We start from the raw sequence: 16,275 nt of genomic DNA on the forward strand, positions 1-16,275 counted from the left end.
GGCAGAGGTATAATTTGATCCACTAGCTAGTCGGCTAAATGAGTGACAGCTTCCGTATAAAAGTGACTTGCGGCAAAACGCTGAGTACTACTTGCTCCTTGATGAGCATCAAGAAAATACTTAATGTAGAAAGCGGGGAAAAGCGGAGCTCTCAAACGAGTGAGTGTGAAATCTGTTCAGTGTGCTTCTCTTCAGTTTGTGCATCGTGGCGTTGCTCACCGTCTGTGTAACAGCCCAGTGCTTCCTCTCTGAAACAATCATGACAGGCTGTCCTGCTCCCATTGGACCAACAGGATGAACCACCTCTTAGCGTTCATGAGTATTTGCTCTTTATTTGGCATTTTTAAACTTTTTTTAAGACAGGTGTAGAAAACTCCTCCAATTCTCATTTACTCACACAAACTATCATCTACAAAGACACTGAATAAAAATGAGTCGAGGCACGACTCATTTTGTTTTACCTCGGAAGAAAAGTTTAATCCTCTTTTTAGTGATCACGTCGAGTCCAGCAGAGCGATCACAACTGGGAGTTTGGGGGGCTCACACTGCACAGAGGCCGCTCAAAGCAAGATCCATTTGTTCACTGGCTACTAGTTGACATTGACCATCACACAACAGTGCATCATTAGTAGCTGACAAGATGAAGAGGGGAAACTCCACTGAAGGTCAGGACACCACAGACGGCTCAATCTAGATTTGATCGGCAGTTTAAGTGAATGAAGATGAGAACTAAGGAATTTATATATATATATATATATATATATATATATATATATATATATATATATATATATATATATATATATATATATATATATATATATATATATATATATATATATATAGTTTGGTTTTTTTGAGAGGGGTATGGATGGGATTTATGAAACATTATAAATATTTGGGTATCATCCTCACATTTCCTGAATTCGCTCCGCCTCCCAAACATTTCCCTCACTAATATCACAAGTTTAAATGTTGCACTGTCCAATGAAAACTACAAAATCTCCAACCGTGGTTAGCTCCGTCACATAAATGAATGGCTCACCGGTGCGATCCATCTGAAAAGTGACTAGTCAGACCATGGAAACATGCAACAATAACCTGATTGGGTTTCCTTTGTACGTCTGTGGCCGTGATGAGTAGCAGCATGCTCATGAGGAAGCAGGCATACACAACACACATGGAACATGTGTTTATCCAAAGAGCCTACATCCAGTAAAAATCCTTAAAAAAAAAAACTAAAAAAAACAGGTACGACACAATCGGAATTAACCACATGATCAGAGAGCACCATGCTGCAACCTGAAGCCTGCCCGCCAGCAACATCTGGAGTGGCCATATTGGTTAATATTTAACACTAGTAAAAGACGTCGGGCTCATATTTGTTGCCTGCTCGTTGTTGTTAAAGTGCAGAACTGAGAAGGAGCCGCTTGTGGCAGCTGGCAGGTCAAGCATTGCGTCGACTCTGAGGAATGAGTCCGTCATTCTCAGCATGAAGCCTGAAATGTATAATTCACATGATTTGTTTCCAGACTGATCTGTTTCATACAGGTCCATGTCAGAGCTGCACTATAACCGTCCTCCAGCAGGTGGTGCCATTGCACTGTGCTGCCTATAACGATGCCCAACAAAAAACAGTGAGGAAACGGAACAAAAACAAAAAAGGTCCTGCTTCTAAACCCCATGAGCTGTTACTTTATTGATGCATATACAGTTAAGAATTGAATCCATGTGGTACATTCTACAAACAACAAACTGGGATATACTGCTGCATTTGTCAAAAGAAAAAAACAAGTCTTTGTTGCAGGAAAAGAGGTCAGACTTTGATGCTATTAGTGTTGAACAGACTTTCAAATACTGAAACCGTTTGATTCTCCATTTTAATGAAATGAAAACCCTGATTTCTGTTATCAGGGATATTACAGAATTGAATAAAAACACAAATCTCCAAAAGTGTCAAAGTGTGAAATGTCCTTTTGAGAACGCGGTCCTATTATTTGAATAAATGAGCCCAGCTGAACTAAAGAAGCTTCAGCTGCGTTTGACACTGAACATATTTCTTGCATCACGACCGGGTTGGGCCAGGATTATACTCCCTGGATTGTACTCCAATATTCCATCAAAACCGTGTTGTGAATTACGCGTCAAGGGAAACCGATTTAATTTCAATCCTCAAACCAGACCGTGCTGTTTTTTACTGAAACTAACAAAGAAGTTTTTGGAGCGTTTTTCTTTTCTTTCAATTACAGAAAACGTAACTGATCATTTTGTTGCATAGGAACACAATTTTTTGGAGGAGACGGGGGTTGTTGAAACAGCAATCTGTCAAAGTCTTCGCAGAGGCCAATCGAGAGAAGAGCAAAAAAAGTACAAAACCCAACCGCTACACCACTGGCTGGTTCTGGTGTGCGGGTTGATCCCTTCAAAAAAAAAACGCACCGTCAGCCTTGAATTGCCTTCATGTAACAAAGAGAAACGATATGTTGAGTAGCAGTGGCTTCCTCTCATCGTGCCTGGTGAAATAAAAATCACCTTGTTTTGTTTCCGCCCTGTTTAATGCTACAACTGAGAGCAAGAGATGTGACAGCCACAGCTCAGATGCATGCTTCCATGCCGAAAGCAGAAGAAATAAAAGTGCAGTCAGTAATGCAATGAACGGAACGTCATTGAACTCTCGTCAGGAACAGCACATTTGGGGCCTGGCATGAAAAAAAACAAAAACATGTTATTCTTCCCTGAGGTCGAGTTGCAGTGACCTCTGAAGCGTGATCTGGTCTCCTCCGGCAGCAGGCTTGAGTTCTGTAACAGTCAAGTGAATCAAGTGGCCCGGACAGAGACGCTCGTAGGGCGACAACTTGGTGTGTCCCATGAGACCCAAAGTGGGAAGCTTAGCAGCCCGTTTGTAGACGTCGGCTCTCGGCGCACTTCATGCTGACCGCGGTCTAACCGATGAAGACAACAAGCGCATCCCAAAGCCAATGACCTCGGAGTGTGGGAGGGGGTGGAGGGTGTGAGGTGTGTGTGGGGGGGTTTGGGGATGAGCACAAGTTCAAAGTTTGTTCCTCTCCGTCTCGTCCCACCCCCCCCCAGTCTCTCTCATCCTCGCATGAACTGCAGCGTCTCTTTCGGAGGCACGGGAGTCGGTGAAAAGAGGCATCCATTGCAATGTGATGAGAAGTGTGAGAGTGTGTGTGTGTTTGTGTGTGTCTGTGTTGGGGAGGGGGGGGGGGGTCTGGCATTACCATATGTGAGATTCACAGTGAGTCATTTTGATGACGCCCACCCCCCCACCGAGCCGTCGGTAGTTCATTCCTCCGTACAACCTGGTGAGAAGGAGAGTGAAATGATGAGGAAGGAGAAGTTTACAAGTGAGTGAGTGAGTGAGTGAGTGAGTGAGTGAGACGTGAACATGGTGGCATAGAAGAGGAGGACAAGACAAATTAATGAGTCAATAAATTAATTCTGGTTCCCTTCTTTTGACTTCCGCGGTGCTGTACTGGGCCTGTACTTTTTTTTCAATAAACAGGTCTGATTAGACTTACTAGCAGGATCCTCTCAACCCAAAGCAGCGTCTGACCGTTTCAGCCAAACTCTACGACAGGCAACGCTACTCAGATATTTTTATTGAAATGCTCCGAGCAAATTGGAGTTCCATCTAGTAAAACAGTTGCACCATGTATTTGTCAAGGGCTTTTATTGTGAAAGGTAAGAGCAGAGGCAGTGGACCTGGTCTACGCCGCCTTTGTCGAGGTTGAAAGAGAGTAATAAAGTTTTGTTTGGACTGCGGTGCCTCAGTGTTGTTGTGCAATAAGTGTACGCTTTGACTGTCCGTTCTGCACGTCGTGATGGGTTGATGCCTTGCCCCACAGCCACCTGGCAAATAACTAGCGCTGTAGTTAGTTCGCTCATGCTAACAAGTCTATTCAGAATCAGCTTTGTGATCTATTGTGCTCCACACATCCAACAGAAGCCTCACACAAGCTCCTTCTTAAAAAGGAACGAGCCACTGCTAGAATAGCGACTACAGCAACCTCACAGCGTGTTTTTAGCTACTCGTCCCCCCAAAAAGTATTTATAGCCTTGATAAGTTTCATCCTTTATAATAATAAATATAATGTCGTTTCAACAAGGTAGTGAATATCGATGCTATTAAAGGTTTTCAGCCGAAGTCAGAAGATCAAGTATGGTGATGGCCCTTCCCCCCGCTCACCTCCATGTGTTGGCGTCGGGGTCATAGACTTCTATCGTTTTGAGGTACGTCGTCCCGTCGAAGCCGCCCACGGCCATCAGCTGACCATTCACCACAGCCAAGCCCACCTACACACACACACACGCACAGAGAGAGAGTTACACTTCAGACTCATGCAAAGATTAAACTAGTATCTTTAATATTAACTGTAGTAGGGCCGGTTTTAGTATTCTGTACGGTATGATTTTTTTTTACATACATCATACCGGTGCACGGAAACAACGTCTGTTGTTGCTCTGCGCCAGTAAGGATATTTATTATTTCACAGTTCAACACGAAGTGCGCAGCTTAGCTACTTACCTGTCAGGGCTCTTAAGTTCAGGCCGTGTCTACTAGCGCGCACTTGCGCACTTCGAGCACTGACTTTCAGTGCTTAGTGCGCCACACTGACAAAACCAGCAGAATTCAGTGCACTGAAAGTACCCGGATGGCGCACTGCAAACGGTCAAAAAATGTAGTGTAAAACGATGGACACTACTCGCACTGAACGGGCGCCATCTTGGCTACGTAGCGGAAGAGGAGCCATTTCGCCAGTTTTTTATTAATTTATTTATATCCTCCTGTTGCGATTGTGGAGGTGTTGCAGTTTCCACATGGATTGGAGAAAGGGGAACACAAGGGACAAAAATAGAGTAAGAAGTGCGTTCATTTTGTCAGTTTTAGTGTCGCGGGTATTGCGAGCAGATTTGCGGACATCACTTCCGGCTTAATTTTCGCGGGTGCCGCGAACAGATTTGCGTCCGTCACTTCCGCCAATTGGTTAACGTAAGTGTTCCATTTGATGAACTTCAACAGTCCATAAATACTACTGTTGTTGAGTCATAAAAAGTAATTGTAGGATGTTTACTGGCGAGAAGTTAGTTAAGTTTCAAATCTGTGGTTGGTTTCTCAAGAATCAGCCGACTTAAGCCTAGTTTATGCTTCTGCATCAAGTCGACGCCGTACCGACACTGTACCTACGCCGTCGACGTGACGCTGTCGTTGAGTATTCAAAGTTCTGCGTCGAGGGACGGCGTTGCTCTGCAATTCGCCGCCATGCCGCCAGGTGTGTGTGGCTGTGTGGTTTCAGGAGTTATCAATCGGAGCTCATCAATATTGAAGAGCAAATGCTTATATTGCAAATGTTGAAGCGCAGGCGACAGAGAAGACGTTTGGGGACTTGGTCTTTACGACCACAAAAAAAAAAAGCAACTGCCGGAAATTACGTTCTGAGCGGACCAATCACAGCGCTTGCGGCCCACGTCAACGCGACGCGTAATTAGGATTTTTGGGAAGTGCAAGTTGAGCTGCGGCGTAGGGGTGTGCGTCGATGGCGTAGCTACAGCGTCGACCTGACGCAGAGGCATAAACTAAGCATCTTGGCAGGATTTTTTAAATGATTCACTGGCTCTGATTTTACCGTAGAGGTTATGAGGATCTAACGAGCAATTTTTATTAGTTTATTATTTATTCACAGTAACGTTATATAGGTTTTAAGGAGGGAAAGGTTAAGATTTATAACTTAAGATTTTAATTTAACTTTTGAGCCACAGGCCATTTACTCAAAACCAATACAGTAATATGTACTGAATACTGTGTACTAAATACACAACTAAAGTTTGAACCATGACTGGAGTTAGAACCGTGACACATAAGTATCCCGCTGCGCTTTCAACATTAACCTGTAAAAATAATCATAATAATGCTTCCTGCACTTGTTAAGGCTTAGCACGGCTTGCAGACTACACTGCTGCAAAGTCGGCCGGCGGCGAAAAAAATACAGTGATATACCGTGAAACAGTCACAATCTTACAAAATACAGTGATATGAGTTTTGGGCCATACCGCACAGGCCTGAACTGTAGTAACTTAATTGGGTCAGAAAACCTCACAGACTAAAAGTGGTCACTGACGTATGACTGGACTAGATTTCCACACTCACCCCGCTCCGCCTGGACGTCATGGCCACCACAGGAGACCACTGGTTGGTCCTGGGGTTGTACCGCTCAGCGCTACTCAGCTCCGTGGTGTCGTCTCTCCCCCCGACAGAGTAGATCATGTCCTGGTAGACGGCGCAGCCCAGGTGCTTCCTCCTGGTTCCCATCGGGGACACCGTGTGCCAGCGGTTCTCTTGAGGGTTGTAGCGTTCCACTGAGATGGGGGAGAGGAGAGGGGATACTTTCTTGTCAAAAAAGCTCTTTGTTCCTTTAAGAGAGTGTCCTCATCACGTGACTCATTACCTCACCTGTGTTTAAAGGCGATGTCCCATCGGACCCTCCGACAGCGTACAGGAAGCCCCCCAGAACAGCGACGGCGACACCCAGCCGCCTGGTGCTCATGGAGGCCACGCGGGTCCATTTGTTCTCCTTGGGGTCATATCTACAGGGGAAGAAGGACAACCATGTTCCGGAAAAGTCAATGAGGGGGCGTGGCCAAGAGCAGAGGTCGCACTGACTAAACACTTTCTGTCGTTGACTGAATTATTTTAAGAACAATGACAGGAAAAGAGGACTAGTCGGGTACCTTTCTACGATGTTGAGACAGGAAACCCCGTCCTGTCCCCCGACAGCATACAGATAACCGCCGAGGACTGCCACTCCCACGCTGGTGCGACACGTGCTGGTGGGGGCCACATCGCTGCTCCACTGATTGGTTTTGGGATCATATCTGGACGGGAGAGACGAAATGAAGACGATATGTGAGAGTGCGCTCGAAATTTGGATTCTGGATCTAAAATCTTGAGAGACCGCGATGCCCACCGCTCCACGGAGTTGAGGTAGGACGAGCCGTCGTGACCCCCGACCGCGTACAGCAGGTCGTCCAGAACGCTGACGCCGACTCCGCACCGCCGCTTGCTCATCGACGCCACCATCCGCCACTCGTTAGTCTGGGGGTCGTAGCGCTCCACGCTGGAAATGGCATCGCCGCTGCACCAACCGCCGACTAAAGGAGACGTGGCACAGTGTGAACATCAGCACACGATGAAGGGGAGCCCTTCCATTCAGCCAGTCAACATGCGGTCGCCTGTAGGCACGGACCTGCAAAGAGGACCTCTCCACAGCGGATGGGTTTCCTCGGCCGGGTTCTGGGACCCTGCATCAGCGGCCTCTCCTGCGGCAGCAGCAGGTAATTCTTAGCCTCATCAACCAGGTCTCTGAAAAAATAAATACACACATTTATACAAATCAAAAGGTTAAATATCGTCACTGTATTGTTCTTATCGTGCAAAACTGACTTTCCTCCTCTCAGTAATTTTCATACTGCTCAAGAACTAAGACGGGGTCCAAATCAGCAACATTTTCACCCAAAACATTGAAATATTCGACAAACAAACAAAACCTCACCTGCACTCCTCATCGCTCTTGATTAGCGGGTCGGACCCAACGGTGCCCACCAGGAACTTGGGGCTTAGCAGCGGCAGACGGACATGCTGCAGGACCTGAGGAACACAGGAGAATTCACGTCAGGCCCAGAGTGCCCCGACAGAAGCCAGGAGTAATGCTGGAAAGAGGGGAGGATGGTGTCGGAACCTCAGCAAACGAACCTGGGGCAGCTGTGGCCGGCGTTCCTGGATGCTGTACTTCACCCAGGCCATCACAGCGTTGAAAACCTGCTCCTCGCTCCGCACGTTGAGCTCATCGCTGGAAATAATGTCGATCAGCTGGTTGGCGGGCAGCAGCATAAACTCCTCGCTTTCCATCACCTGAAACAAACAGAGGGGGCAGTATCAGTCTGCGGCTCTGCCACACAGGAAGGACGCGGGAAAGTCAGCTAGTTCCCATAACAACACATCCCATCACTATGGCGCTTCCCCTTAAGTTCATCGCGATGCACGGCATGGTTCAGTGACAGACCGGTCACAGCAAACAAAGTGGCGTCATAACGAGTGTTGGGTAACGGAAACCGGTGCAAATATGTGCAAATATTATTTGAGTGGAGTTCTATTGGACACAGTCCCCATCAGGCCACATGATGCAGGACGCCCCCTGAAGAAGCCCTCTGCCCCTTAAGTCATTTTCTCTATAGGGCCAGATCACAAAAAGTCATTTAAAATTATCTTTCCTTTAGAACAGGTCTACACCTTGTTCTGTTATTAAACAAACTACATGCCCATATTTCATTGATCGTATCTACACGACATTTCTGTCTCTACATGCTCTCTGTATCGCACGCGGCAGAGATCCGCCCCGAAGCGCACAGACACGTGCGCGCACACAGACACGTGCGCGCACACAGACACGTGCGCGCACACAGACACGTGCGCGCACACAGACACGTGCGCGCACACAGACACGTGCGCGCACAAAGACACGTGCGCGCACAAAGACACGTGCGCGCACAAAGACACGTGCGCGCACAAAGACACGTGCGCGCGAAAAAGGCGAGCACTGAAGACAGTCACAGCAGCAGACAGGAGCGTCAAAAACTATGTCGCATGGAAAGCAGACAACTATATCTGCGTTTTAAACGCTCCCAGTTTGAAGATGGCAACAGTAGCTCTTCTGCGATGCGCAAAAGGAATAGCTCTCCTGAACCCGGAGCAGCTCTCCTGCTCCACGTGAAACGAGCCAAAGTGCTCGTGTCTTGTACCAACAATGAGCTGCTGGCTTCAAACATTACAAAAGTACAAAGTACATGTACATATGACAGTCATGAATAAATATATGGAGAAATGCCCGTGAAGTCTCCGTCAGGTCTTTTCTGCTGTTGCGTCCCTCAAAACTGAAAACAGATATCAGCTCAACATGGAGCATGAATTGAAACTGGCTGTATCAAGTCTACAACCTTGTTTTTAAAAGATGTGTAGAGAAAAGCACCGTCCCTGGACCCGCCGCGTAGCGGGCCGTTACCGGCACCTTCGGGCAAGTGGTCTTCAGACTGGCCCGGTTACCGGCCTCACACCGCCCCTTTTCCTCCACAGAGTTTAGAAATTCAAATAGGCTTAAATTCAGCGGGAAAGCAAAAAAACAATAACACAAGCACACGATTATAAACGTATTTGTAATAAACAATAAAACTTAAATGCGCTATAGCTAATCAACGTATTTGTAATACGTAATCAGGGAAAAAATTAATTTCTAGTCAACGTAATTGAAAATACGTTTTAGTTCTGGGGGAATTTGTGGGAGACAGGGTTGGCCACGGAGGTCGGGATCTGCCTCTCCTCTTTATTGAGGAATTCACAAAGATTGTCAAAGGACTCGTAGTTGTTCTGAACTACTCTTCTATCCCACACCTCGAGCTTCCTTATTGTGTTCTATCTTATTGTGGACATGAAACATGGTCACTGCTTTCCCTTGGAGGGACAGATTGAGTCCATTTAAGAACCTGAACATGTCGGCCAAATACGCCAACTTACAAAGCCACTTGAAGTCACAGAATTTGTCTGATAGTTTAAACCGGGAGTTCACAAAAAATGTCCTGACTTCGTCACACAGTTCAATAAGTCGGTGAGCACCTTACCAGTAAAGCCCCCGGACTTCAGTGTACAGGAGAAGCTGCCGGTGGTCGCTTCCCATCTCCACGCATAATATGGCAATCAGGTGCAGTGGACGACTTTTGATGAAATTTACTGTTCTCACCGCTTCATCCAAAACCGCCTTTCATTCCGCAGGCATCGTCTTTGTTGCCAGAGAAAGCTATTGTATTGTGTTTCCGGGGACTTTTATTTTGAAGGAAGAAGAGGTGCGGAGAAATGTTGGTGGTGAAAAAGGGAAGACGTTAATAAAGAAGTTGAAAAATTAAAAATGTTTTATTTATTTATAAATAACCTCTCCCACTGGTGGGCCGCGGCCCACAATTTGGGAATTGCTGTTCTAAGTGATTGCAATTGTTTTTGGTCTGATGGAGCAATCTGGTTTACTGATTGAAATGTTCTTTATTCTTTATCAAAGCACAAATGGAGTCACAAAATTATCTTATTTCCATAAAAAGTTTGAGAACCACTGCTTTAAATTTGCCTTGGCAATAAAAAAGGCTTTCTTTAATGTCTTTTTAACTATCGATTCATCACTAGCTTGTAACTAGGCAAGATGACTGACACAGAAGAGTGTCTTGTCGCTCTCTATTTTTGCTCAATCCGCTTCACGCTGTGCCTGCATACGTTCATCGTGGAAAGCGACTTGCTGTAAAGCTACACGTTCCGTTTGCGATGCTACCTCCCCACTTCTTCTTGTGTTGTGTCGGTACAAAAAGCCGTCACGTTGCATGGTGTCTAATTGTGTTGTTTGTTTTCGTGAGCCAATAGATTGGAATGTATCACATATTATACAACACCCTGTAAAGAGATGAGCCGCGCCAGCAACTGCCTTGGGATTTGGAATGAGGGCGGGAGAACAGAGAGAGAAGCGGTAAAACAAGCATTGTGCATCTTTGTCACGTTGACTGGCGCATGTGACTTCTAAAGAAAGGTTGCTCTTCTCCGTGTGCTCACCTCCTGGAAGTTGTGCTGGGTGAACTTGTCTGCGATGCGGAGCAGCTCGCGGCAGGAGTGCGTATCGGCGAAGGCCCGGATGCCCAGACAGTTGGAGGGATCCAGCTGCCGCTTGAGGAACTCGCAGCAGGCCTCCTGGATCTCAGCCAGCTGTAGGAGGCAGGCGGCGGGGAGCAGCGTCTGGACGTTCCCCTCCTCTACCGTCACCTGTGAGACGCAGCACCACGTTATACATGTTTTAGTTGATTTCCAAATGCTCAAAACGCATGAGCTGAATACACCTGAAGGGGGAGCTACTTTTTCATCAGCTGATCTGGCCCGCCAGGGTGTCCAGTCCAACAGAAGAAAAAAAAAAACTTTTTTTTTTTTAGACTAAAATTAGCAGAGCTGAGATTCAAACCTCTGATCCTCTTCTTATAAGACGGACATGCAAACCATTGATCGACAGTCGCAATTGATGTGAGCACTGACATACTTGTGTTGGAAGTTGTTAAACATGGATTACGTCATGAAAGTGGCGTCACAATTGTGTCACAAAGCGAGGGAATCTGCAGAGGAGAGCCCAGGCAGATAAACAGAGGGCTGATGTCTGAATTTTTGTTCTTTATGTTTCTAGTTAATTGTTGAAAGACCTTAAAATAGAGTTTATCATCTAAAAACCTTCACCAATGATTTAAACATAGCGAAACATTGTCGTTAATTATGCGTTATTATGCCGTGATTTTACTGGTCCGGCCCACTTGAGATCAAAATGGGCAGCATGTGGCCCCTTCACTAAAACAAGTTTGACATCCCTGGGCTAGTTGGTGTTAGCAGCACAGTCCCGCTTGGCTTCATAACAGCCAACGTTATGATGCGAACGAGTGGAAATTAGAACCTCATCGTCAAAAATCATCTCGTAAAATGTTGTTTTTGCCGAGAATTATGGAAATTGTAATCCTTATATCATTAAACCTACTAATTAGTTTTTGATCTAAACAAAATATTAAAGACAAAACAACTTTTATTTATAAAACATTGGAATTGTGTTTCATATGAATAACCACTATCACATTTAGAATTTGCCACGGTTTACACTGGACTTTGGGACAGTTATTACTTTACATGTATATACTTTTTTTTCAAACCCTCAATTTCTCAGGACTCAATAAAGAATCAAAATAAGATAAGACGAAGCAGTATTGATGAAAACAATAATTAATCCAAAATGAATCTCTTGTTGCCAAATACAAACGCTTATCCCGGCCGTCACCTGCGAGGTGTAGGCAAAGTCGATGAGCAGCTCCATGGCTCGCTCGTCGATGTCGCGGATGACCACTTCTGTCTGCCGGCTCTCCGCCAACTCCCCAGTGAACATTGCCCTAAAGAGCAACAACGCAGACCAAAGAGGATTACCGTCACAGCCAGCACTCGAGGTACTCCCCCCCCCATTACCCCATCAATGCGGCTTTCTGCCTGGATGCGTTTCCCCTTTGCCGGCTGCAAGTCGCCCCCGTACCTGAAGTAAGGGCTGCAGGCCGACAGGATGACGCGGTGGGCGTAGATCTTCTTGGCGCCGACCACCAGCACCACGTCACAGAGCTCCCGGTGCTTCCTCAGCAGGTTGATCACCTCCAGGGTCTGCCGTGGGTGTTTGTCCGAGACATAGGGCATGCGCGCGGGCTGGGGGACACCCTCCGGGAGCTTGTTGGGGTCCCCAAGGGTGCAGCGGCTGGTGATGTCCATTCCAGTGGCGTCTTGGCGTGCGCTGGTGACCCTGAGCAGACGGGCAAAGGTTCAATGTAAATACATCCCTGGTTTTTACTTTACCTCTTAATAACTCACATTGTTCAGCTCTTATGTTACAGGTATTAGTTTATTTATCTTTTAACTATCAATTGCTTTATTTGTTTATTGTATTAATTAATACCTATGTAACTTTTTTTTTTTTTTTAAAAGGTGTAGTGTAAATTAAGTTTATTATGATTTGCATCATCATCACCAATATTATTACTGTTAATGTTATGTGAGACCTGAGAGAAATTCTCATCTTCAATGGTAGAACTTAAAAGACAATTGGTGGAATAATCCCTTTAAATATTTATTTCATGAAAATCCCAATACAAACCAACGGTGTTTATTTAAAAAAAACAAGGCAAAGACAAGGCAGAGGAGATCTCATGGAAGACCCCATTGAGGCTTTGTGTGGTGGAAATGGTACCAATGTAGGATTTAGCCTTTTTTTTTAGCCCCAGCTTTGTAGAAGAGCAATACCTAATCGCTGGAGTAACACTATAAATGCTCTTGATTAAGCATTTATAGTGCATCGGGCACCTCCGTGCCGACACGTGAGTAGGGTTTTAACTGCGTCATCGTCCACAGAGCAATGCAGGAGCATACTAATGAACTAGACGCTGGAGCAAACTCCTCCATTGCTTTGAGAAGTGAACCACTAGAAGGATGCACCCTCTCCATCTCCGACTATGTGGGGATGATGAACCAAACCATTCAAACGTTTTGGAAGCAAGACATGAGCCGAGAGCAGGTTGACGTGAGGGTTCGGTGTGCTTTGCAGCTGCTGCTGAACCGACGCGAAATGGGCTGAGGAGCAAGTAATATATTTAGCATATTTGCAGGTTGCAGACTGTCAACAGTGGACATAGTCGTCATGACGTTGGTTTGTGGCCTGCAATTTTAAAGCCATCTTGTGACTATATTTGGACGGCAGAGAGGTGAACTGTCAATCACTTTGTTGCCCTGCCCCAAAGCATACCTTGCATTATGGTCCGTTTGACTCAAAAATGACCATAATTTACTAAATGAACATCATGCTGTATTAAAAAAAGACTTGAAACAAGAATGAGACATAAACGCATGTTTACTGAGGGATTTCTCATAGACTTCTAAACACTTTTGTTGTTGGGTCACATCCACGAGAAGTTCCCCTTGACCAAGTGACAAAGACACAAAAGCTCCTAGCGATGCAGATCATCCACATGTGACTGTTAAAATACGAGTTGTCCTCCAGAGATAGAAGTAGGATAAAACAAAAGCATCAATATATAAAAACAAATGCAGTCAAACTGAGTTCACATGGTGCAAACAGTGGGACTTAAAGACTCTTGGCGGCCACATACTCAATCTCAGGTTTGACTAAAACACAGTTCATGTCAAAACACATGTTCTTCAAATTGCAGAGGGTTGTATAGAGTTTGTAGAACCACACCTACCTGCGCATTGGCTTTGCGTCCATGCACTGAAGAGCAATGTTTGGTCCCACACCTTGGGGTTCACCTACAAAAAAACAACAGAACAATTGCGCCTTCAGTGAGGCATGTTTGTCCTCACCACTAAACCACAAGAGAAGGTTAAGAAATTGAAAGTCAATGGAGCAATATTTGCATTCACGTTTTGTCTGAAACCTAATTTTGCGTTTCCATTAGAAAAACAGGATTGAGACTGCTGATGATGATACAAGCAAAGCAATCCTTTGTGTGTGTGTGTGTGTGTGTGTGTGTGTGTGTGTGTGTGTGTGTGTGTGTGTGTATATATATATATATATATATATATATATATATATATATATGAACCACTTGAAAAAAAAGTGTGTGTGTATATAAACACACATTTATTTATTTTTTTGGTGGTTGGGCCACCCCTGACGTGTCATGAAAAGGTGCCTGGTTCGCCTGTGCTTAAAACCGCCCCTGTGTGTGCAGACCACATTATTTGTGGTCACATGGAGACTATAAATGCATGGCGACCACCACAATGACTGTAGAGTTAAATCTATGCAGAATATTTTAAACTACATGAAACTACGGGATTCATTTATCGTATGGTAATTTAATTGGGCCCCAATACGTTTTACAGTTGGAACTCTTGCGGTGTTTGCGAGTTATGCTCGGTTATGATTGTATACAGCAGCTTGGAGTAGAGTATTTCCATACAACTAATCTGTTATATTCAACGAGGTTAGGAGTTAAGGTCAAGAGAATGCATGGGATACATTACACAGCTGCATTGTGGGTATGGTTCAATTAGAGTACTCGCGTTTGGGACTCGTCCCTGAACGCAGCAGCTAGCTCGCTTAATTAGTGAAACATGCCACTGGCGTTATTAGCTTCATCACAGGTGTGATTAATTAGCGCAAACGATTAATTCTGCACGTGAACAGCAACTAATAACGTCAGCTTTGTGACGAAACACCCCCTCAGTCAGCCCATAATTTAACCTGACGAAGATGCACGGTAGCTGGCATATTTTAGCTGCGTTTTTAACTGGTTATTAAATCTTGCTAGCAGTTTGTTGTTAGCAGCTTCAGCCGATAGACAGATCCGGAATGCAGAGGACGTCCGTCCTGTCGGACTGACTCGCTGACGTTCATCACAATTGGGCTCCGGCGGTGTTTATCAATAGTGGCGACAGGCGCGATAATACTGCTATAGGGAATGCACGCAGAACTACCGTGAGTACAAGCAGAAAGCTACCGCGGCTAGCTAGCTAGCTCGTGAGTTAACGTTAGTTGGCTACAGCTGTCACGCTACTGTCGAATAAGTTAATGTCATCACTTCCGAAAAATAAATGCGTTGACAACTATGTGAGGGGAAAAAGTAGATCCAGTAAAGACGGGGTTTACCTTATGTCTCCATCCCAGCGACGAAAAGTGGGCCGGATTGCTAATGTTTACAATTGTCAGCCGTCGCCTAAAAGCTGGGGCTTTTCTCCCTGCTTATGCGCATGCCAAATGCCATGCGCCACTTCCGGGCATTGTGTCTTTCAAAATAAAAGTACGAGATGACGTCATTGCTTTACACTTATACCTGCAAGCAAGTTAGAAATGTTGCCCACCAGAGAGCGCTGCAAACCTGCATCTTTGGGAGCGAAGCAACGTTAGAAGTCTTGAAAGGCTTTTCACAAGTGTTCAGTTTTCAACTTCACCACCGTGCCTTTTGTGAGGAAACCACGGGAAAATACCTGCGTGATACCTGTAGCCATAGGGTAGAAAGTGCAGTTCTTCCAACAATGTGTTGTGTTAACGAGCAATGAAAAGCATCTTGGAAATAATAGGTATAAACAAATAGCAAAAACAAATGAAACTAGTTTCATGACATTTTTTGGGGGGTGTAGATTAGGGCTTGGCAAGTTAACACTGGCAATCCTTTAACGGCGTTAACTATTTGATTATGCGTTAACTGCATTATTTATTTATTTTGCATTATTTATTTATTTGCATTGGGAGGGGCTTATTGCTTTAAATCCCTCAGGACGGCGTAGTTCAGACCTGGCGTCTTTTAAGGGCGAAATACACTCTTGCAACTACAACTGCGGCTGGCCACGCAGTTGGATCGACGGACTCTATTTTGGTTTATGGTTCCCGTCCCTTTTTCATACGCCAGAACAGTGGGTGGCGCAGCGACCGTTTAGAGTCGATGTGCAAACCGACGTTCACCGATATCTCCCTCCAGGAATTTACCGCCATCTGCGTGTCCTTAACCCTGTAAGACCCAAACATAAAAATGTCTATTTTTGTTGTTTAAGTCAGATCATGTTGTAAGAGTCTTCTGATGCAGATAATGAAGGATTTATTTTTTTTTAAAAAGTTTTTGTAAGTTTTTAGGGAAACGTAATATTGC

The 16,275-nt window shown here is 45.2% G+C and overlaps 1 protein-coding gene across 1 annotated transcript; it reads right to left on the reverse strand.

Annotated features, from left to right (window-relative positions):
- Positions 1–856: 856 nt before the first annotated feature.
- Positions 857–15,371, reverse strand: klhl20 (kelch-like family member 20). Its single transcript, XM_068569051.1, has 14 exons — positions 15,279–15,371; positions 13,870–13,933; positions 12,159–12,416; positions 11,913–12,021; positions 10,661–10,867; positions 7,772–7,930; positions 7,572–7,666; positions 7,266–7,381; positions 6,987–7,170; positions 6,751–6,894; positions 6,473–6,606; positions 6,170–6,378; positions 4,211–4,317; positions 857–3,323 (listed from the first exon to the last, which is right to left on the reverse strand). Exons 2-14 carry the CDS (start codon positions 13,890–13,892, stop codon positions 3,239–3,241), a joined length of 1,830 nt encoding a protein of 609 aa, XP_068425152.1. The 5' UTR covers positions 13,893–13,933; positions 15,279–15,371; the 3' UTR covers positions 857–3,238.
- Between the last annotated feature and the right edge of the window lie 904 nt (positions 15,372–16,275).

This window comes from Clinocottus analis, unplaced genomic scaffold (genome assembly GCF_023055335.1).
Source record: "Clinocottus analis isolate CAN_PGR_092001 unplaced genomic scaffold, fCliAna1.0.p SCAF_11, whole genome shotgun sequence".
Lineage (NCBI taxonomy): Eukaryota > Metazoa > Chordata > Actinopteri > Perciformes > Cottidae > Clinocottus > Clinocottus analis.

Bases quoted from the DNA above. Each gene is read 5' to 3' on its own strand.
- klhl20 (XM_068569051.1), bottom strand. From the start codon at position 13,892: ATGGACGCAAAGCCAATGCGCAG. The intron at 4,318-6,169 runs GTGAGTGTGGAA...GTGTGTGTGTAG, and splicing joins TGACGTCCAGGCGGAGCGGG to GTGGGCTTGGCTGTGGTGAA. The intron at 3,324-4,210 runs GTGAGCGGGGGG...CCTTCTCACCAG, and splicing joins CCCGACGCCAACACATGGAG to GTTGTACGGAGGAATGAACT.